This window comes from Carcharhinus amblyrhynchos, chromosome 22, assembly GCF_965287045.1.
Source record: "Carcharhinus amblyrhynchos chromosome 22, sCarAmb.v2.hapA, whole genome shotgun sequence".
Lineage (NCBI taxonomy): Eukaryota > Metazoa > Chordata > Chondrichthyes > Carcharhiniformes > Carcharhinidae > Carcharhinus > Carcharhinus amblyrhynchos.
This window is the reverse complement of record NC_137345.1, coordinates 3422140-3445339: the sequence shown is the minus strand read 5'-3', so window position 1 is coordinate 3445339 and position 23200 is coordinate 3422140. Positions and strand designations below refer to the sequence as shown.

Sequence of the window (23200 nt, the reverse complement as noted above, 5' to 3'; positions counted from 1 at the left end):
GCACCATCACACTGCTTTCCTTGCATGTGGTAGAAAAATTCTGGAGAGTCAGGAAGTGTCATGTGGCTGGTCCAGTTAGGTTTCTTGTTAGTTCCAGCCCCTAGGATGAGCATTCATTGGTGCTAGTGCCACTGAATATCAGTTTCTCTCATCGCAGATGGTTATTACTGGCATTTGCGTATTGTTAGTATTACTTGCCACTTATCAGCATAAGCCAGATTTTGGGACGGCATGGTGGTGCAGTGGTTAGCATTGTTGCCCCACAGCAACAGGGACCCAGGTTCGATTCTCAGCTTGGGTCACTGTCTGTATGGAGTTTGCACGCTCTCCCTGTATCTGCGTGGGTTTCCTCCAGGTGCTCCGGTTTCCTCCCATAATCCAAAGATGTGCTGGTTGGATGCATTGGCCATACTAAATTGTCCCTTAATGTCAGGGGAATTAGCAGGGTAAACATGAGAGGTTATGGGGATTGTGGTCAGTGCAGGCTCGATAGGCCGAATGGCCTCCTTCTGCACTGCAGCATATGAAGTGGAATATTTCCTTATTTGAGAAATGATGAATGGACAATGGGATCATGAGTGGGTTTTTACAATGATTTTGGAAAGATGCACCTTGTAATTCCTCCTGTGGATATGGGAGAAATTGTTCTCCACATGCCCAGGTTAAGGTAGTCGATGTTGATTACTTGAGCACAGAGTGTTCTCCACTGCAGTGTCCCTGATCCCTTTGTTATCCTGTTTTTATAACTCCTGGTGGAGTCTGGAGGAATCTGTTCTGTGAGTGGACCTAACACTGATGTTTTGACAGGTAAATTCTCCACTTGCTGAACTATATACCACAAAACCAGCAGGTTTGGCTTCCTGGATTTGTGTTGAACAGCCATGAATACCCTTGACAAACCTGGGATTCTCCCCATTCCGTGGGCACAATTGGCAATCTGGGTGTGTGCTAGGACCCAACTGTTCACATTATTTTTAAAGATGTGGATATCTGCATGGCAGTGTTAGGTGGATACATACGAGTTCACCCACTCCGATAGCAATAATAGGAAGACAGATTGCCTGAATTGGTTTAAGTTGTGAGAGGTGGAAATTCAGCGAGACCTCAGTATTCTCCTGCACCAGTCGCTGAACATAAGCACGCAGGCACAGCAGGCAGAAAAGTAGGCAAATGATATGATTTGAGTGTACGAGTAGAGGTGTTTTATTGTAATTGTATAGGGTTTTGGTGAGGTCACACCTGGAGTATTGTGTGCAGTTTTGGTGTGCGTACCTGAGGAAGGATATCCTTGACTATACAGGGAGTACAGCAAAGGTTTACCAGACTGATTCCTGGGATTGCAGGTGAATACCATATCTTTCCAGCTATGTGTAGAGTTGTATTGCTCTGAGGTGGAGCAAGGTTCTTGTTGCATACTGTCGTATTACACTGCAGTGGAGTGGTGTTTTTGCTGCAGGTTGTCATGTTTCTCTGCAGTGGGGCAAGATTGTTGGTGCATGTTGTTATTCTGCAGTGGAGCACTGTCATTGCTGCATATTGGCATGTCACTCTGCAGTGGAACGGGATTGTTGCTGCAGGTTGTTACTCTGCAGTTGGGCAGAATTGTTGCTTCATATTAGCGTGTCACTTTGCAGTGGAGCGGGATTGTTGCTGCCGGTTCTTACACTGCAGTGGAGCGGGATTGTTGCTGCAGGTTGTTACTCTGCAGTGGAGCAGAGTTGTTGCTCCATTTTGGCGTGTTACCCTGAAGTGGAACAGGATTGTTGCTGCCAGTTCTTACACTGCAGTGGAGCAGGCATGTTGCTGCAGATTGTTACCCTGCAGTAGAGCAGGGTTGTTGCTGCAGGTTGTTACCCTGCAGTGGAGCAGGGTTGTTGCTCCATATTGGGTGTTACTCTGCAGTGGAGCAGGATTGTTGCTGCAGGTTGTTACTCTGCAGTGGAGCGGAGTTGTTGCTGCAGGTTGTTACTGTGCAGTGGGGCAGGATTGTTGCTTCAAATTGGTGTGCTACCTTGCAGTGGAGCAGGATTGTTGCTGCAGGTTGTTACTCTGCAGTGGAGTGGAGTTGGTGCTGCAGGTTGTTACTCTGCAGTGGGGCAGGATTGTTGCTTCAATTTGGCGTGCTACCCTGCAGTGGGGCAGGGTCTTCCTCCTGATGGAAAAGGCATGAAATCATATTTGTTCTGCACCTGTAATACAACTCATGATCTTATACAGATGTATGGTATTAGTGTGGCTGTGCAAAGGAAAAGAAAGGGCTTGTCCTGTTCACGAGCTGAACAATTCCAATGTGCTCCCAATGGAGAGCTGCAGAGGCTGCCACTAGGGTGACAGCAGGAAAAATCAGCACTGCTGGGAGGGCAGGATGAGGGGTAACCACATAAAGTGCTGTTTTTTACCAGACAAGTGAATTCGTGTTTGCAAGGGCTGAGGAGAAATCCTAGATTGGATTCTTGAGGCCTTTAGCCTAAGGTTTTCCAATTGTTAGATCTCCAAACTTCTTGAAGTGGTGGAGGCTGCCTCGCTAAATATTTTTAAGACGCGGGTTGATGGGTTTTTGATAAGAGAGGGGATTAAGGGTTATGGGGAGAGGGCGGGAAAGTGGAACTGAGCCACGACAGATCAGCCATGATCTTATTGAATGGCGGGGCAGGCTCGAAGGGCTAGATGGCCTACTCCTGCTCCTATTTCTTATGTTCTTATGTTCAGACAGTTAATGAGTAAGAGAACCTCTGAGGAAGGAGAATCTTGTCAGGACAGCATCATGAAGAAATTATACAGTAACATCCACAGCCTGGGATGCAGTCACTTTGCAGTGAGAAGACCGGGGCAGCGAGAAAAACTGCACAGTAGATTTCACAAACTGTACGTGCTGGTTGGAAGCTGAACTGATGGATTTGATTAGATTATTAAAACTGCCCAGTGACAGTTCAATTAGAGTGGTATCCACTTTCCCAGACCCTCTGTCACGGGTGATTATTGAGAATTGAGATCCCATTTGAGATATCACTGCTTGTGTTGGAAGATGTAGAAGATTGTGTTGTTTGTATGCACTTTGTTTTATTCTGTCCCCTCCCTCTCACTTTATTTCCTCCAGATGTAAATTTATGAAGAGCATCTGGTATGTTTTCTAGCAATATCCTCACTGAAAGGATCACGTTTCAAGAGTTGAATGGTGTTAACAGGATATTTAACATCAGATTGACAAACCCAATTTTGACGAAGGTCCCCACTTGATTTTCTAGCATTGGGTGGCAATCAGGAGTGGAAATCGCAGCTTGTTTCCGTTAGTCATATCCCTTACCTCTCCAACCTGCTGATTGTGGCTCAGTGGTGGTGCCCTTCACTCTGAGTCAGAGGGCGAGCACTAACTGACGTTTCCAGTGTTGTTATGTTGAAGGTGGGATTGTTTAACCAAGGACCTTTCTGGTTTCTCACCTGGATGCAAAAAAGCCAGTGATACTTAACAGAACTCTTCTGCTCCTCTTGTGGTCACTATTAGAATGATACGGTGGCAGAGTGGTTAGCACTGCTGCGTCACAGTGCCAGGGACTTGGTTCGATTCCCAGCTTTGGTCATTGTGTGAAGTTTGCACCTTCTCCGGGTGCACTGGTTTCTTTTCTCAGTCCAAAGATGCACAGGTTAGGGGGATTGGCTGTGTTAAACTATCCCTTTGTGTCAGGGGAGTTAGCTAGGGTAAAATGCATAAGGTTAAACTCGGGCTACATTCGTTGGAATTCAGAAGAATGAGTGGAGATCTTATAGAAACATACAAGATTATGAAGGGAATAGGTAAGATAGAAGCAGGGAAGTTGTTTCCACTGGCGGGTGAAACTAGAACTAGGGGGCCAAAGCCTCAAAATCAGGAGAAACAGATTTAGGATTGAGTTGAGGAGGAACTTCTTAACACAAAAGTTTGTGAATCTGTGGAATTCCCTGCCCGGTGAAGCAGTTGAGGCTACCTCATTGAATGTTTTTAAGGCAAGGATAGGTAAATTTTTGAACAGTAAAGAAATTAAGGGTTATAGTGAGTGGGTGGATAAGTGGAGCTGAGTCCACAAAAAGATCAGCCATAACCTTATTGAATGGCGGACCAGGCTCGAGGGGCCAGATGGCCTATCCCTGCTCCTAGTTCTGTTTTTATTTTGTTCTTATCATTTTGTTCTTACGGGGGTAGGGACTGGGTGGCATTGTGGTTGGTGCCAACTCGATGGGCCAGATGGCCGCCTTTTACATTATGATTCTATAAATATTTAACTATCAGCTGCTAATTGTAAATTGGAATGTCTGATCTAAATCACATTGCTGTTAGCTGGATCTTGCTGTGCGCAAATTGGCCTCCCCAACATTACAACAGTGGCAATGCTTCAAATGTACTTTGGGTGCAAATTCCTGAGATCATGAAAGGGTCAATATAAATGTAAACCTTTTCATTTACTAGGAGTGAGTGCACAACTGAGAGATTTGTGATTGAATAGTCAGTTTATAACCACTCGAGTAACTTTCAGCCGTAGGAATTTAGGTCTGAGAGAAACCATGCCCAGACAGGATCAGAAACTGTTGAGCACAAAGCTCTGTTGGCAGTTTATAATAAGACTGTTAGCGAAACTTCCTGTGTGGGAGACGAATGCAGGGTGTGGCTCAGCAGGAGAGGAATGTGGCACTATTGCTGATTTACAATGGGCTGTTCTTATCACTCGACTTGAAGCTGTCGGGCTGCTGCTTCTCCCCCCACCACCCAGATAGCCTACACCCATGTGACTCAAACAAAATGATACCTTCACACATTTGAGTCAGAAGATGCTGTCTTGGGGTGAACCTGCCCTCCACGGAGTACCTCGCCATGATGAAACTCGCCAAAAGGGGAAGTAAAAGTACAGCTGTCAGCCGAATCTCTCTTTGCAATCTAATTCAGCATTTTAAGCACTAACATACAAATTGTGCACAGTAAGTAGTCTCACAGCACCAGGTTAGAGTCCAATAGGTTTATTTGGTAGCACCGCTCCGAAAGCTCGTGCTACCAATTTAACCTGGTGTTGTGAGACTACTTACTGTGCTTACCCCAGTCCAACGCTGGCAACTCCTTATCATACAAGTTGTGAGTAGTGTCCTGTGATGGCTAAATTAGTGGGTCAGTAGTTGGGAGGCTTGGATTAACCATCCAAAAAATGAATTTGAAACTCAGCATGGTAGTTTAAGAATTTGAATTATGCCATTAGTTTTTTTAAAAAATGATTAATTAACAATAAAAACTTTAAGCAGAGGAAGCAACTTAATGGTATTATCATTGGACCAGTAATCCAGATAACCTGGGGACCCATGTTTGAATCCCACCATAGCCGATGGTGAATTTTTAAAAATTCAATTAAATAGTTGGAATTAAAGGCCAAATGATGACCATAAAACCATTGTTGATTGTCATAACAAAAACCCCACTAGTTCATTAATATCCTTCAGGGAAGAAAATCTGTCTTCCTTATCTGCTCTGGCCTACATGTGACTTCAGACCCACAGTAATGTGGTTGACTCTTAAATGCCCTCTGAAATGGCTTCAGTTGTATTTAACCACTATAAAAGAATGAAACTGGACAGATCACCCTGCATCAACTGGAAATGACAATAGCAAACCCAGTCCTGATGACCCTGCAACATTCTCCTTACTAACATCTAGGAGCTAGTGTCAAAGTCAGGAGAGCCGACTCACAGACTAGTCAAGCAATAGCTTGTCATAGTCATTCTCACGGAATCATACCTTACAGATAATGTTCCAGACACGGCCATCACTATTCCTGGGTATGTTCTGTCCCACACAGACCCAGAAGAGGTGGCAGGCAGCCCATGGTATGCAGTTGGAAGGGAGTTGTCCTGAGAGTCCTCAACATCAACTCTGGATATCATGAAGTCTCATAGTACTAAGTCAAATGTGGGTAAGGGACCCTCATTACCACAAAACATTTCCCTCTCAGCTGATGAATCCGTGCTCCATGTTGAATATCACTTAAAAGAAGCACTGAGGGTGGCAAGGGCACAGAATATATTCTGGGTGGAGGACTTCAATTTCCATCACCAAGAATGGCTCAGTTATACTACCACAGACCAAGATGGCTGGGTCCTAAAGGATCTAACTGCTAGGCTGGGTCTGTGGCAACTGGCAAAGGAAAAAGCATTCTTGACCTCATCCTCACCAATCTTCTTGTCACAAATGCAAATGTCCATGACAGTATCGGTAGTGGTGACCACTGTACAATCCTTGTGGAGATGCAGTCCCATCTTCACATTGAGGATGCCCTTCATTATATGTGGCACTACCACTGTGTTAAATGAGCAAGACTTCAAACAGACCTAGTAACTCAAGATTAGGCAACCATGAGGTGCTGTGGGTCATCAGTAGCAGCAGATTTGTACACAGGCACAATGTGTAACCTCAATTGCCCAGCATCTCCCCAACTCTACCATTACCACCAAGCCAAGGGATCAACCTTAGTTCAATGAAGAGTGTAAGAGGGCATGCCAAGAACAGCACGAGGCATACCCAAAAGTGAGTTGTCAACCAGTGAAGCTGCAACACAGGATTACTTGTGTGCCAAACAGTAAGTAATAGACAGAACTAAGTGATTCTGTAACCTTCAGACCGAAGTTTGCAGTCCTGCCACATCCAGCCATGCATGGTGGTGGTCAATTAAACAACTCTCTGGAGGAGGAGGCTCCATAAATAACCCCATCCTCAATGATGGAGGAGCCCAGCACATCTGTGCAAAAGATAAGGCTGAAATTCACAACAAACTCCAGCCAGAAGTACTGAATAGATGATCCATCTCAGCTGGAGGCCCTCAGCATCACAGATGTCAATCTTCAGCCAATTCAGTTCACTTCACGTGATATCAAAGAACAGCTGAAGTTTTGGACCCTGACAATAGTACTGAAGACTTGTGCACCAGTACTCACCATGCCCCTAGCAAACTATTCTTATCATGCTACAACACTGGCATCTACCCGATGATGAAACAAAAACCAGGCCTTCAAAAATCAGATCTGGTCAATTATAGCTCCATTAGTCTACTCTCGAAGTGATGGAAGGGTCGTCATCAGCGCTATCAAGTGGCATTTACTCAGCAGTAACCTGGTCACGGATGCTCAGTTTGGGTTTCGCCAGGGTCACTGAGTTCCTGACCTCATTACAGCCTTGGTTCAAACATGGTCAAAAATGCTGAATGCCAGAGGTGAGATGAGAGTAACAGCCCTTGACATCAAGGCAACATTTGAACAAGTGTGGCATCAAGCAACTCTAACAAAATTGGTGTTAGTAGGAATCAGGGAAAACTCTCCGCTGGTTGGAGTCATACCTGGCACAAAGGAAGATGAGTATGGTCGTTGGAGGTCAGTCATCTCAGCCTCAGGACATCACTGCAGTAGTTCATAGGCCCAGTCATCTTCAGCTGCTTCATCATGACCTTCCTTCTATTGTAAGGTCAAAAGTGAGGCTGATTGCAGAGTGTTCAATACCGTTCATAAGCCCTCAGGTTTCATTTCCAAATGCAGCAAGACCTGGACAATATCCAGGCTTGGGTTGACAGTGGCAAGTAACATTTGCGTAATACAAATGCCAGGCAGCCCCCACGCATAATAGCCTGTCCATCATCTAAAGACGCAAGTCTGAACTGTGATAGAATACTTGTCATTTGCCTGGATGAGTTCAACTCCAACACCCAAGCTTGACACTACCCAGGACAAAACAGCCCGCTTGATTGGTACCCCTTCCACAAACATTCAATCCCTCCACCAATAAATTGTGTACCATTTACAAGATACACTGCAGAAACTCACCAAGGTTCCTTAGACAGCACCTTCCAAACCACCTCCCCCACCACTACATCTAGAAGGACGAGCAGCAGATACCTGGGAGCACCACCATCTGGAGGTTCCTCTCCAAGCCATTCACCATCCTAATTTGGAAATCTATTGCTATTCCTTTACTGTTGCTGGAATCCTGGAACCCCCTCCCTACCAGCACTGTGGATGTTCCTACATCTTGGATTGCCGCAGTTCAAGAAGGCAGCTCACCACCCTCTGAAGGACAATTAGGACAATAAATGCTGATCTAGTCAGCAATGCTGACATCCCGCAAATGAATTTTTAAAAATGGTCTCAGTAAAATAACCTATAACTGTCAGTTTGCAATTAAAATAAATGAGTCATTGATGTCGAGGGACATGGTCTAACCTCAATGTCTCCAGTCCTGCATGAGCATGATTACTCTTCACTGTTCTTCTGAAGGGGCTGAGCAAGTCACTTAGTTAATACTACCAGCAGGTGGCCTACCATCTTGGGGGTGACAGGAAATGCCAGAAACAGCTGCACTTTGAGAAGTTGTACTTCCAGTTTTCCCAAAGTTCTCCATCATTGATTTGAAAGTACCGCCAACACAAGAGTAACTTAATCCACTGAATAGCTGAGTTGTGCACTTGAAATTGGGTGACATGAATTCACACGATAGGATGCATTCAGTTCACCTTGCATCATCAGACCTGACAGGTCATCCAGACTCAGTGTCGGCTCTGTTCTGTCTCTTCAGATGCTGTAAGAAATCTGACAACACCAGGTTTAAGTCCAACTGATTTATTTGATAGTAAACTCACAAGCTTTCGAGGTTAAACTCTTCGTCAGGTGAATGGAGAGTTCTGCTTAGCAACCTATGCCAGAACTTAGCAGTTTAACCCTGAAAGCTTGTGAGTTTACTATCAAATAAATCAGTTGGACTTAAAACCTGGTGTTGTCAGACTTCTTACTGTGTTTACCCCAGTCCAAAGCCGGCATCTCCACATCATGATTACTATCTTCAGATGCTGTCAGACCTCTGAGTCTCTCCAATGTTTTTGTTTCAGATTCCAGCAACTGTAGTATTTTGCCTTTAACATCTGGACCTTACTGCCTAAAAAAGTCAGCAAAATAATAATGGGTTCAATCAATTAGAAACTTGGCAAATCAACATCTCCTTTAAGAACTCCATATGATTTGAATAATTTGGCATTCTGTGGCCAAACTCGAATCATTTAAAATGGACATTGTTACTGTGCTGGTGGTTTCGTAAATCACAATTCCATGGTGTTTAAGGAGAAATGAAAAATTTGTGTAGAGTGTCTGTTATTTCCTTGTAGGTTCAAGAGTGCTTTACACCAATTTGTGCACATCGAGATCCTACAAACCGCAATGAGATAGTGTTCGTGTTGGTATTGATTGAAAGAGAAATGTCTTCACACACACATCAGCCTAGCCCCTCCAAAGTGTGCAACTGTTCATCCACTCAGAGTGTCAACACTTCAACTGATAGTCATGCATTCTTGGAAGTGCTGCTTCAGTGTGCTGTTTTGAAGTGTGAACTTGTATCATGTGCTTGGGCACATTTGAGTCCCAATCAATTGAAGAAAGATGTATATTAGGGTTATCAGTTAAATGTTGAAATCTTAGTCGTGTGTGCACTTAGTCAAATGTGTGCCTTTGAATTTTCATGGGATGTAGTTGCAGAGGATTTGATTGTCAATAAATTTCTCCACCCCCGCCACACCATCACCTATTTCCTAGTCTCCTGGGCCTGACAGTATAGTCTGTTTCCTTGCAGGCTTTCACTGATCTAGCTTCAAATATGGTCATTTGACATTTTTCTAAAGTGGCTGTCAGCAACTGAACAGTGTACTGTATTCTCGAGTGCAGTTCTGTGTCCGACAGTACCCTATAGACTAAACTGTTGAATTTTCACATTTCCTGTGTGTGTTTTTAAAAAAGTCAAAATCAGATCAGTGGCAAAGTTATTATTGGTTATTAGCCTTGAAGCCTGACCTCACTCGATCGGCTCTGCTGGGCAAGCCACATGTATCATCCACGAACCTGACATGAGACTCTCGAACCAAACACACTACTGGGGACTTCAACACAGCAAGCAAGGAGGGAAAGGAAATGCTTCAGAATGCCTTCAAAGCCTCTTTTAAAAGAAAGTGCAACATCCCCAGCCAACATGTGGGGGATTCCCAAAACCACCCAAAGTGGAAGTAAAAGGATCCAGGGAAAATCTGCACACTCTGAGTTTCATCACCGAGAGCTGAAGCCAAGTGTCAACAGGGAAAAAAGTACATGGCGACCTGGGACCCTTCCACCCACTCCGCTAATCATTGTCTGCCCCATCTCCAAAGTGGCCAGAGAACTTGCTTACTGTGGAAACAAGCAAGTCGTCCTCAACTGCAAGAAAACTATCTAAGAAGAAGAAAGGGCCAGCAAACTGCAGAGCCCCTGACCAGTGTGCCATACTGGTTTCGTTAAGGGGAAGTCGTGTCTGACAAATTTATTGGAGTTCTATGAGGATGTGTCTAGGGCGGTGGATAGAGGAGAGCCGGTGGATGTGGTCTTTCTTGATTTTCAGAAGGCGTTTGACAAGGTACCTCACAAGAGGTTATTGCAGAAGGTAAGGGGGCATGGAGTTGGGGGTAGGGTGTTAGCGTGGATAGAGGATTGGTTGTCAAATAGGAGGCAGAGAGTGGGGGTTAATGGGTGCTATTCGGATTGGCGGTTGGTGACTAGTGAAGTGCCCCAGGGTCGGTGCTGGGGCCTCAAATATTTACCATTTATGTAGATGATCTGGAGGAGGGAACCGAGTGTATGGTGTCGAAATTTGCTGATGACACCAAGATTGGTGGAACGGCAAATTGCGCGGAGGGTGTGGAGAGTCTGCAGAAGGATCTAGATAGGCTGGGCGAATGGGCCAGGAAATGGCAAATGGAATTTAATGTTGGCAAGTGCGAGGTGGTCCACTTTGGTAGGAATAATGGTAGGAAGGACTATTTCTTACGTGGCGAAAAACTGCAGCAGGCGACGGTGCTGAGGGACCTCGGGGTCCTTGTGCATGAGTCGCAAAAACCCAGCCTGCAGGTGCAGCAGGTGGTCAGGAAGGCGAATGGGATGCTGGCCTTCATAGCGAGGGGGATTGAATATAAAAGTAGGGAGGTCTTGCTGCGGCTGTATAGGGCATTGGTGAGGCCGCAGCTGGAGTACTGTGTGCAGTTTTGGTCGCCGTACTTACGCAAGGATATTTTGGCCTTGGAGGGAGTGCAGAGGAGGGTTTACTAGGCTGATACCGGAGTTGAGGGGGTTGAGCTATGAGGAGAGGCTGAATAAACTAGGCTTGTACTCGTTAGAGTTTAGAAGAATGAGGGGAGATCTCATTGAGACGTATAAGATGATGAATGGGATGGATAGGATAGAGGTGGAAAGACTCTTCCCGCTCAAAAAAGACAGTAGGACTAGGGGGCACAGCCTCAAGATAAAGGGGGGGCAGTTCAGAACGGAGTTGAGGAGGAACTTCTTCACTCAAAGGGTGGTGAATCTCTGGAATTCTCTGCCCGTTGAAGTGGTGGAGGCTGCCTCGCTAAATATTTTTAAGAAGCGGGTTGATGGGTTTTTGATAAGAGAGGGGATTAAGGGTTATGGGGAGAGGGCGGGAAAGTGGAACTGAGCCACGACAGATCAGCCATGATCTTATTGAATGGCGGGGCAGGCTCGAAGGGCCAGATGGCCTACTCCTGCTCCTATTTCTTATGTTCTTATGTTCTTATATAAGATGATGATTGGGATGGATAGGATAGAGGTGGAGAGACTCTTCCCGCTCAGAAAGGACAGTAGGACTAGGGGGCACAGCCTCAAGATAAAGGGGGTGCGGTTTAGAATGGAGTTGAGGAGGAACTTCTTCACTCAAAGGGTGGTGAATCTCTGGAATTCTCTGCCCGTTGAAGTGGTGGAGGCTGCCTCACTAAATATTTTTAAGACGCGGGTTGATGGGTTTTTGATAAGCGAGGGGATTAAGGGTTATGGGGAGAGGGCGGGAACGTGGAACTGAGCCACGACAGATCAGCCATGATCTTATTGAATGGCGGGGCAGGCTCGAAGGGCTAGATGGCCTACTCCTGCTCCTATTTCTTATGTTCTTATACTTGTACAACTGAAGAAACCTGACTCTGCACTGTGTACAGTATTTTGTCATTGTAAAGTTGTTGAGTCACTTCTTCAGTTATAGCTTTCTAGCATTGAGTTTTTGGTGTGAATTTTGTATGACTGATATCAGGCGGCAAGGTAGTCTGGATACTGTGAAAATACTTGCAGTTTTCTGTTTCTTCTGCCTTTTGATTGTTCATTTCCTGGCTCCACCTCTGCTTGAGATTCCTGTGTGTATATTTTGTAGGAGAGGTGAGGGGTTTGACTGGGGCTCCAACGTGACACAACCTTCAATGATGGAATGGCGTGTTGTGGCTTTTATGTAAAGCTGGCCACTTGGACAAAGTAGTAGTGTTCCCAAATGTGAATGGAGCAGACTCAAGGTGAAAATTTGAAAATACAGGAGAACGTGAGCGACTTTAACTATGATCCTAACAAAACCATATGTTGTCCTAAGCTGCTTGAATCTCAACGCCATATCATGGCTGACGTTTTTTCCTTCTGGGCCACACCATGCTTATTGGTTTCTCTTTATTCATTGAATTCAACGTGTAGAAAGCCTCAGACAAGAACTGTTGTGTTTAGTTGATTCCCTGTAACTGTCAAATTGAATGCAGTAGGATGTTGGCCATCTTAAATATTCAATTTCATTTGGCTTCAATTACTTTAATAAGTTGATGTATTTTGTTAGGAACACAGGAACATTTTTATTGAGGCAAGTTGTTTATGAGCTCATTAATTGGCTGACGGACACTTACTTATAACTGGCCATTCAATGCATTCAGGGCTTTGGCTTTCTATTCCATTGTTGGGAAATGTACATTGTTCCTTTGGAAATCCAACACTTGTGACACAGAATTGACTCTTACCCCAGGCAGAGCTTTCTCTCTGTTGGTTACCATGTTACTCGATTGATGGAAAATGTTTTTATTCTGAATAGGGGAAAATGTGGGGCACCTGATTAGTAAATTTGCAGATGACACGAAGATTGGTGGAGTTGCTGATGGTGCCAGGGATTGTCAGAGGATACGACAGGTTATAGATAGATTGGAGACTTGGGCATAGAAATGGCAGATGGAGTTTAATCCAGACAAATGCGAAGTGATGCATTTTGGAGGATCACAAGTGTAAATTATACGGTAAATGACAGAACCTTTAGAAACATTAACATATAGAGAGATCTGGGCATGCAGGTCCATGCTTCCCTAGGAGTGACAATGGAGGTAGCCAAGGTGATTAAGAAAGCATATGGCATGTTTGCCTTCATCAGCCGGGGCATCAAGTACAAGAGTTGGGAAATCATGTTGCAGCTACACAAAACCTTGGTTAGGCCGCATTTGGGGGATTGCGTGCAGTTCTGGTCACCACACTACTAGAAGAACATGGAAGCTTTGGAGAGAGTGCAAAGAAGGTTCGTCAGGATGTTGCCTGGTTTCAAGGGTGTTGGCTGAGGAGAAGTTGAATAAAATAGAATTGTTTTCACTGAAAAGACAGGCTGAGGGGAGAGACATGGACAGAGTTGATAGTCAGAGGCTTTTTCCAGAGGTAGAAGTGTCAATTATGAGGGGTCACAGGTTCAAGGTGAGAGGAGAAAGTTTAAGGGGAATGTGTGGGAGAAGTTCTTCACGAAGAGAATAGTGGGGGCCTGGAACGTGCTGCCAGAGGTGGTAGTGGAAGCAGGCACATTAGCGACATTTAAGAGGCTTCTGGATGGGCACATGAGTAGAGGGATACGTAAGGACAGAAGGTTTTTCCTTAGTTTAGTTGGGTCTTCGTGATTGGCATAGCCTTGGAGGGCCAAAGGGCCTGTACCTGTGTTGTACTTTTCTTTGTTCTTCATTTGTAATGGTCAGTACACAAAGCATCATGCAGCGAGTCCACAGCCCAGGGTGCATAATAAGTTTGCTGGAGGCCTCAACCTTGGCTCAGTTAATAGCATTCTCAGGCCGTCATTCAGAAGAACGTCGGAAATGGGAGCTGGAGTTGGTCGTTCAAGCCTGCTCCAGCATTCATTGAGATCATCGCTGATATACTCCACCTTCCCACACCATTCTCCTGTTCCTTGATTCCCTCAGTATCCAACGACCTCTGACTTGAATGCACTGAACAACTGAGCATCTACAGACAGCTCTCTACCTAGTGAGCTCCGAAGGTTCAAACCTTTTGAAGAAATTTGTCTACATCTTGGTCTTAAATAGCTGAGACTTCACTCTGATCCCTAAAGTTGTGAGTTCAAGCCCCACCCAAAATACTTGAGCACAAAATCTGGATTAAGATTGTCAGTGCAGTACTGACAGTCTTTCAGATGAGATGGGTAAAGCCCATTTGTCCAATTGGGTCAATGTTAAATATTCCAGTGTACTTTTTGAGCATTCCAGGAAGTCTCAATAAGCTTTCAGAAATGGGAACTGATGGTGACAACCTGTACATAGTGAAATATTCAGTGCTAAAATCTTAACTGATGGAGCTGAAATTTCTCCAGTCTTGACAACGGCTCCATAAACTTCAAATGCCCACTTGTCCTCTCCATAGATGCTGCCTTACTCGTGTTTCCAGGGTCTGCAGTACTTTGTTTTTTGCTACTTGTACGGCATTTCACAGATTTTCTCCCAAGAATTGGGATTATTCATTGCTGCATGCGTGGAGTCTGTAATAGCAACAAAAGTCAGAACTTCTCAAATTTTCAGCAAGCAACTTTGTGTAAATGATTGACTTTTCAGAGCGGTCACTGTTGTGATGGAGCCTGCTCAAAAATTTCTCAATGACAAGTCTCAGTTATTAGTTGCTTTTATATTGAGCTGCTGTTGTCATACAAACCAGAAAGACTTCTGAATTCAGCCCCTGCTCCATACAGAATACTGATCTAACCAGGTGTGGAACAGTTTACACTTGCCTGCAGTGGCCTTGGGGTTGGAGGGGGTGATGAGAGATTTCACTAAGAATTTGCACTCCCTTTTACCATTTAATATGCATGTGTGTATAATCATCCAGTGTGAACAACATTTGCATTCTCGCATTGAGATGAGTGGAAATGACCTTGAAGACTCTGCCTATAGGGTGCCACAGTGGTTAGCACTGCAGCCTCACAGGGCCAGTGATCTGGATTTGATTCTTGGCTTGGGTGACTTGGTGCAGAGTTTGCACATTCTCCCCATGTCTGCATGGGTTTCCTCAGAGGTTACTTAGAAGACTGGTATTTCTTCTTGCTTTTGTTTGTCACTGGTAAACACTTGTTTTCAGAATCAGTTTTAAACTAATTGCTGTGTGTATTCCTGGGAAGGGAGATGGGCATGTCTTGCATTAAAGTCAGTTTTGCTTTCAACTCAAATTTTTTGACATACTGTGTGATCAGTCAACAGAAGATAATTTTTGGGAGTCTAGTAGCGTGTAGCTGTCTGGGAGGACAGTTTCCATTGTCTTCACAAACGGGAGATTAAAGCTCTGTCTTTTGCATGTCCTTCACCTTCCTTTGAAGTGGGCCTTGACAGCTCCTCATATGCAAATTTCCATGTCCTCCCTTGGGATCCCTTCTGCAAAATTCCTTTTATAGTATCAGCCATCTTAAGTTTCTTTTTGTGTATTTTCTTAAAGAACACAGGTCTTTAAGCAGTTCAGTATATTTGTGCTACAGTTGTGGGTTGTTCTTATGCTAACATTTTTGTGCACACGTGTGCTTGTTTGTGAGTGAGAGGAAAGTATCATAAAAGAAGTTAGTTTGCACATTATGGGATTGTAGAACTTCTACCCAGCAGTAATTTCATTGATGGGCTTGGGGGGAAGAATACTGGTGAAGAAGATTCTGAAGTGATTTAAGAGCTGCATGCCATGTTTATTGTGAGAAAAGCGCAGGATTGCTAAATGTGTGAATTTCTGTTTTGATTTTAGGTGAAAATAGCCACCAACTTCATCATGCATGCACCACCTGGAGAATTCAATGAAGTATTTAATGGTAAGTGAATGAAAAATAGTCAGCCTTCTCCTCAGCATTGTTACCTCCAACCTGCTGTTTGTGATCATGCAGCCATTCATGTCTTCTTGCCTGTCTATTTGTTTCAGTATGGCAATGCAGCATATAATAATTGCTCTTCTATTGCCCTGAAGCTGAATAACCAAGCTTTTTAATCTTTAAATGCTGCTTTGGTATCCATCATCATGTCTGGAATTCATGTTCTCATTAATGCTTACTCCTGCTCTGCCCAAAACCGCAAGAAACTACAAAAGATCATGAACATAGCCCAATCTATCAAGCAAACCAGTCTCCCATCCATTGATTCTGTCTACACTTCCCGCTGCCTCGGCGAAGCAGCCAGCATAATCAAGGATCCCGTGCACCCCGGACATCCTCTGTTTCATCTTCTCCCATTGGGAAGAAGATACAAAAGTTTGAGGTCAAGTACCAACCAACTTAAAAACAGCTTCTTCCCTGCTGCCATGAGACTTCTGAATGGGCCTACCTTGCATTAAGTTGATCTTTTTCTACACCCTAGCTATGATTGTAAGACTACATTCTGTGCCCTCTCTTTTCCTTCTCTATGAATGGTATGCTTTGTATAATGTGCAAGAAACAATAATTTTCACTATCCAACTACATGTGGCAATAATAAATCAAATCGAATCAAATCTTCAACATCCTGATAAGAATACAGATCATTACCATAATTTTGAATATATATAAATCAATCAGTTAAAGTATTAAGAACCCTGGTTAATGCAGACAAAGTAATGAATGAGAAATAAACCTAAGATAATTTGATCACTTGGCTAATGCTGCACGTAGCTCATGGGCTAGAGTTTGGACAACCTTATAATTATTATAAACACTTAGAGATACCAAGATTAATCGATGGTTGCACTGAGTTCTTAGATCTTGCTCTGCGTGGTAGTAAGCATCTGTCATATTGATTCATGAGAATTGACAATATTGGGACACAGTCAAACATCTGAATTAGATATTAAATTTTATTAGGTTAATCAAGCATACAATTGAGTTGCTGTTCCATTATGAACTACTTAGCACTAACAATAAAATGTTCAAAGTATGTTGCAAGAGAAATACAACACTCAAAACAGCAATAGAATGCCCAAATATGCAATCACCCCTCCCACAGTGTCCAGTTTCCCTTGATTATAGATTCTCTTCCAAGGAGACCAATTGGGCTTTTTCTATCATTGTTGTAATGAGGTTCCCTTAAGGTTTCTTTTATACTCTTTATTCTATGGAGGGGCAAGATATATTTGATGGTGTCTTATGGTTGATTTGAATATTGCCTAGGGTCCAAATGTCCAATTACTTGCCAAATCCTTTATTTGAGAAATATTTGTTCCATTAAATCCAAAAGCTTTCAGTGTATATGGCTCACAATTAGTTTAGACATTCATTGCTGATCCGGTTGGATCACATGAAACATTTCCTATGCCAAAATGGCTTACAAGTCCTTGGTCACCCAAGAATACAAAGATAACCCTGGCGTAAGTTCTCGACTACCAGACATCTCCATAAGCCTCTCCTCCCCCATTCCTCACCTGCAGCAGCATATGCATTGACTAATTTGTCACCAAGATTGAGACCATTTGGTCAGCTGCGTCTGCTGTGTTCCTTCTAAGCTAGCCCTGAACTCCTATATTTTGATAGTCTCTCTGCTACCTTGTTTTATGCCCTCTGATTTCAGCTTGCTCGTTAGACCAATCCTCTGCTCCCTTGACCCTATTCCCATTAAACTGCTAACCATCTGACTTCTCTTCCTGGCCTCCATTGTAAGCTGATATTGTAACTTGTTCCCTCCTATTGAGTACTGTCCCTTCACTTCTATCTGTCAACATACCCCATTTATGAAAAATTACACAGGACCCTTCTGGCCTTGTGAACATCAACTCTATTTCCTTGCTTTCCTCTCAAGCCCTTGAATATGTTGTTTGTCTCCCAGATCTTTGCCCAACTTTCTTGCGAATATATATTTGAAACTCTGCTGAGAATTCTCTGACTGCAACAGCATTGAAATGGCTTTCATGGAAGTCATAAGCGTACCCCACGTGATTGTGGCTGTGATGCACTAATTCCTTTCACACATTTCTCTGCCTGTGTTACAACTGACCACATCATCACCCTTTAAAGCTTCTCCTCCATTGTCAAGCTGAGTACTACTGCCATTGTCTGGTTAAGCCTGTGTCTCCTGCAATAGATTTTCCTGTCCTACCAACAGGTGTTCCCCAAGGATTTATCCTTGAATCTAGCTGAAGTTTCGAGTCCAGATGACCCTTTGTCAGAGTTCACAAAGGGTCATCTGGACTCGAAACATCAGCCATTTTCTCTCCTTACAGATTATCCAGCGTTTTTGCTTTTGGTTTCAGATTCCACATCTGCAGTAATTTGCTTCTATCCTTGAATCTATTTTGTTTTTCATCTACAGGCTTCTACGTTGTCATTGTTTCCCTTGACCCCTCCACAAAGCCCACCCTGCAACTCCCTTTGCTCACCACTGATTCCATCCCTTTCTTTACTGTCATTTCAAGCTGAACCAAACTGTATTCAACCTCAATGTCTTAGCTTACCCTATGCTTCTGACCCCATGTTTCTGTCATGAAAATCACTTGCTTATATCCTCACAATATTGCCCATCTCCTCCTGCCTTAGCTTATCTGTTGCTGGAATCCTAAATGTCACTTTTATTGCTTCCAGACTTAACTATTCCAGTGCTGTCCTGGTCAGTCCCCTATTCCCCCCTGCAGCTTATCCAAAGCTCTACTGTCCATGTGTAAACTTGCACCCAAGTCATCTTCACCCATCACCCCATGGTTATTGACATAGTCCACCTCTGTGCCCAATTTAAAAATCCTGTGTTTAAAACCTCTCTATGAATATGACTCTAACCTCCTCCGTCTTTATAACCTGCTGCATTTCTCCAATTGTGAATTTGCCATTTCCTTTGCCTCAACATTGATGTCTGAAACTTTAGCTGTCGAAGCTCTAAGCTCTAAGCTCTGGAATTTCCATCATGACTGAAAAAATGCTCACTTTTCTCTTTTCATTTAAGACCCTCATTGAAAATCTTACCTCTTTGACTAAGCTTTTACTTACCTGTACTGAGCCACGACAGATCAGCCATGATCTTATTGAATGGCGGAGCAGGCTCGAAGGGCTAGATGGCCTACTCCTGCTCCTATTTCTTATGTTCTTATGTTCTAACATCTCCTTTAGAACATAGAACACTCCAGCACAAACAAGCCCTTCGGCACACAAGTTGCGCCGATCATATCCATACCTACCAGGCCTATCTATAACTCTCAATCCCATTAAATCCCATAAATCCCTTTGTCGATTGTTATTTCACTTCTGTCAAGTGCCGTTTCAAACTTTTGTACTTAAAGGCGCTATATAAATGTCTTGTTGACTCCAACCAAGCAGCAGATTTGTTTGAGCTCCTTGGGTCCACTGAGGACTGAAGTGCAGCGTAAACAGCGCAAGCTAGCTCAAATATCAGACTCCCAAAATGGAAGGCTTTTTAAGATTTATATACAAGCTGCATCTTCTAAAGTTCAGACTGCTTTGAGTCTACATGCTATTATGATATCAGTATAAAAAGATCATTTATTTGGAGTGACAGTGTGGCACTTATGGGCTTAAATTCAGTAAAAAGCCTACAAATTAACTACTCAGCTGGAATTCTGCGGTGTTCAATGCATCTACCCTCTAAGTTGTCTTGAGGGCAATTGACCTTGCCAGCAATTACTAATTGATGTTAAAGTTGATGTTAAGTTTAAGTAGAAAAGGCTGAAGAATCTAAACCATATGATATTTCATATAAAACTATAGCTTAAATTAAAAGCACACAAAGGAGCTGCACAACATGACATTCAGTTTTCTGGAATGGTTTGAAGTTGCACAACTTCGGTTAGAGTTGTGGATTCAAGCACCGCTGTAGGACTTCTGCTACAGTGCAGAGGGAGAGCTGCCTGGCCCTGATCTGCCATTTCAGGCTATTCAAGCAGAACAAGCATTGTGGTCAGTATTTTCCTCTCAATGCCACTGAAAGCAGCTCATTTAAGTACTTTCCATCTTTGTGACCTTACTATGGGACATGTGGGTGAGTTTGCCTGCCTAAGTGACTGCACTTATCAAGTAATCTTAGTGTTGGCGTGCTTTGGGGAATTTCCAGAGGACATGATGAGATGTTATAGCCTGCTATTAATTTAAAATCACTTAACTTGACAGCTGACTAATTATAATTTTAGTCCAAGTTAGAGCCATCTGTGCAATTTTATTACAATTAGTTTTTTTTTAAATTTTGTGGAATTATCTTGGACAGAAATTACTTATTATGAGGAGTAAATTGCATACAAACGCTTTATCTTAGTAAACTGTGAACTTCCTTTTGTAATTTGAAATTGAAATTTAATCATGATCTAATAACCATTGAAAGATTGTCAGAATAGTTGAGTAATTTGGACTTAGCAGAATTCTTTTGTAGTGATGCTGCCAAGAGACTGCATGCAAAAACCTTGCTGAACATCTGATCATGATTAGATGGCCAAGTCTCAATTCAGACAGTGTGTCTTTTAGTTTATTTATTAGTGTCATATGTAAGGCTTACATTAGCACTACAATGAAGTTACTCTGAAATTCCCCGAGTCACCGCACTCCGGCGCCTGTTCAGGTACACTGAGGGAGAATTTAGCACAGCCAATGCACCTAACTTTCTTTTGAATTGTGAGAGGTAACCGGAATACCCGGAGGAAACCTACGTTGACACATGGAGAGTATGCAGACACCGCACAGATAGTGACCCAAGCCAGGAATCGAACTTGGGTCCCTGGCGCTGTGAGGCAGAAGTGCTAACCACTGTGCCACCACATGGTCCTGTTTGGCAGAGATAAAAAGCATTCGAAATATGTCAATTTTTCCTGCAGTTTTCAAGTAAATTGCTACATGCCCAGGCATCATCAGATGATGTCATCTGAATCTGCTCCTGTTAGTTTTTCAAGTTTATTTATTAGTGTCACAATTAAGCTTACATTAACACTGTAATTAAGTTACTGTGAAAATCCCCTAGTCACCACACTCTGGTGTCTGTTTGGATACCCTGAGGAAGAATTTAGCATGGCCAATGCACTTAAACAGCACATCTTTCAGACTATGGGAGGAAACCCATGCAGACACGTGGAAAGTACACGGACTCCACACAGACAGTGACCCAAGTTGGGAATTGAACCTTGGTCCCTGGCGCTGAGAGGCAGCAATGCTTGCCACTGTGCTACTCCTTATCAACATAGGACAAAAAAAATCTAATAATTTAAATTAAACACCTTTGACTTAACTGGCATTAACTGCGCTGTAAGTTCGTAAGTCAGTTTAATCTTAACTGTTGCAATAAATCTTTATTTTTGAGCTTAATTTCAGCCTGTAATTAGAGAAAATAATCAGATGTTCTGATTTTTAAATGTTCTTAATTTCTAGATGTGCGTGTACTAATGAACAATGACAGTCTTCTCAAGGAAGCGACAGTTCAGTAAGTTTTCTTTTGAAAAATGATGTTTCTATATTTTTCAAGGAAGTGCCTGTTAGGGTGCGGTAATATCACTTGCTTTGTCAATCGCAGTCCTCAACATCAGATATATCTTGGAAAGGAACTGCAACCTGTTCTACAGTTCATAAAGATCATGGTTGATCTGTGTTCTAACACCTTATTTACCTATAGTCTTTAACACCATCTATTCATAAAAATCTATTAATCTCAGGCTTAAAATTCACAATTGATTGAACACTTCTCCACCTTTGGAGCATTAGGAAAATATATTACATTAGGAATTTCTGGAGCAAACCATTTAGTTCATGGGTAAGGACAAGAGCGGCACTCGGGTAAGGGTGCTTAATTGGGTAAGGGCCAGTTACAACCATATTAGATAGGAACTGGGGAATGCGGATTGGGAAAGGCTATTTGAGGGCAAATTCACGTCTGGTATATGGGAGGCTTTTAAAGGCCAGTTGTATGAAGTGGAGGACAAGCATGCCCCTGCAAAAATGAAGGATAGAAATGGCATGGTTTGGGGACCATGCATGACAAGGGAAATTGTAAGCTTAGTCAAAAGGAAAAAGGAAGCATATGATAGGGCTAGGCATCTAAAAACTGACAAAGCCCTTGAAGAATATAGTGAAAGTAGGAAGGAACTTGAATGTGGAATTAGGAGCTAAAAGGGGCCATGAAATGTCTTTAGGAAACAGACTCAAGGAGAATCACGAGGCTTTTTATGCATATATTAGGAGCAAGAGAAAGAGCAGGCCCACGTGAGGACCATAGAGGGAAGTGTTGTGCATCCTAAATTGCACTAAGGTAGACAAGTCCCCGGGGCCGGATGGTATCAATCCCACATTACTGTGGGAGGCAAAGGAAGAAATAGCTGGGACCTTAACAGATATTTTCACACCCTCTTTGACCACAGGCAAGGTTCCAGAGGACTGGAAAATAACCAACATTGTTCCCTTGTTTAAGAAAGGAAGAGGAATAATCCAGGAAATTATCGGCCAGTGAGTCTGACATCAATGGGGTGGGGAAGCTTTTGGAGAAGATACTGAGAGGCAGGAATTTTGCACATTTAGAAGAAAATGGGCTAGTTAGTGACAGTCAACCTGGTTTTGTATGGGAAGGTCATGTCTCACCAACTTGATTGAGTTATTTAAAGAGGTGAAAAAGATAATTGATGAGGGAATGGTTGTATGTATTTTATATCCAGTTTATATGGACTTTAATAAGGCGTTTGACAAAGCCCCATATGGCAGACTTGTACAAAAACTAAAATCATGTACAGGGTGAGCTGGCTAGATGGATATAGAACTGGCTTGAGTATAGAAGATAGAGAGTAGCATTAGAAGGGTGTTTTTCTGAATGGAGATCTGTAGCTAGCGGTGTTCCGCAGGGATTGGTGCTGGGACCTCTGTAGTATATGTAAATGCTCTGGAGGGAAATGTGGGTGGTCTGATTAATAAGTTTGCGGATGATACAAAAGATTGGTGGAGTTGCTGATAGTGCCAGGGATTATCAGAGGATACAACAGAATATAGATTGGAGACTTGGGCACAGAAACCGTAGGTGGAATTTAATCTGGACAAATATGAGGTGATGCATTTTGGAGGATCAAATTTAGGTGTGAATTATACAGTAAATGACAGAACTCTTCGGAACATTGTCATACAGAGGGATCCGGACCTGAGCGCCACAGTTCCCTAAAAGTG

General features: G+C 43.2%; 1 protein-coding gene across 1 annotated transcript in view; it reads left to right on the top strand.

Annotated features, from left to right (window-relative positions):
* Positions 1-23200, top strand: part of capza1b (capping actin protein of muscle Z-line subunit alpha 1b) — a 54380-nt gene that overhangs the window by 11063 nt on the left and 20117 nt on the right. Inside the window, exons 2-3 of the mRNA XM_080209775.1 lie at positions 15862-15925; positions 21428-21479. Of these exons, the coding sequence (XP_080065901.1) occupies positions 15862-15925; positions 21428-21479 (116 nt within the window). The remainder of the gene's footprint in view (positions 1-15861; positions 15926-21427; positions 21480-23200) is intronic.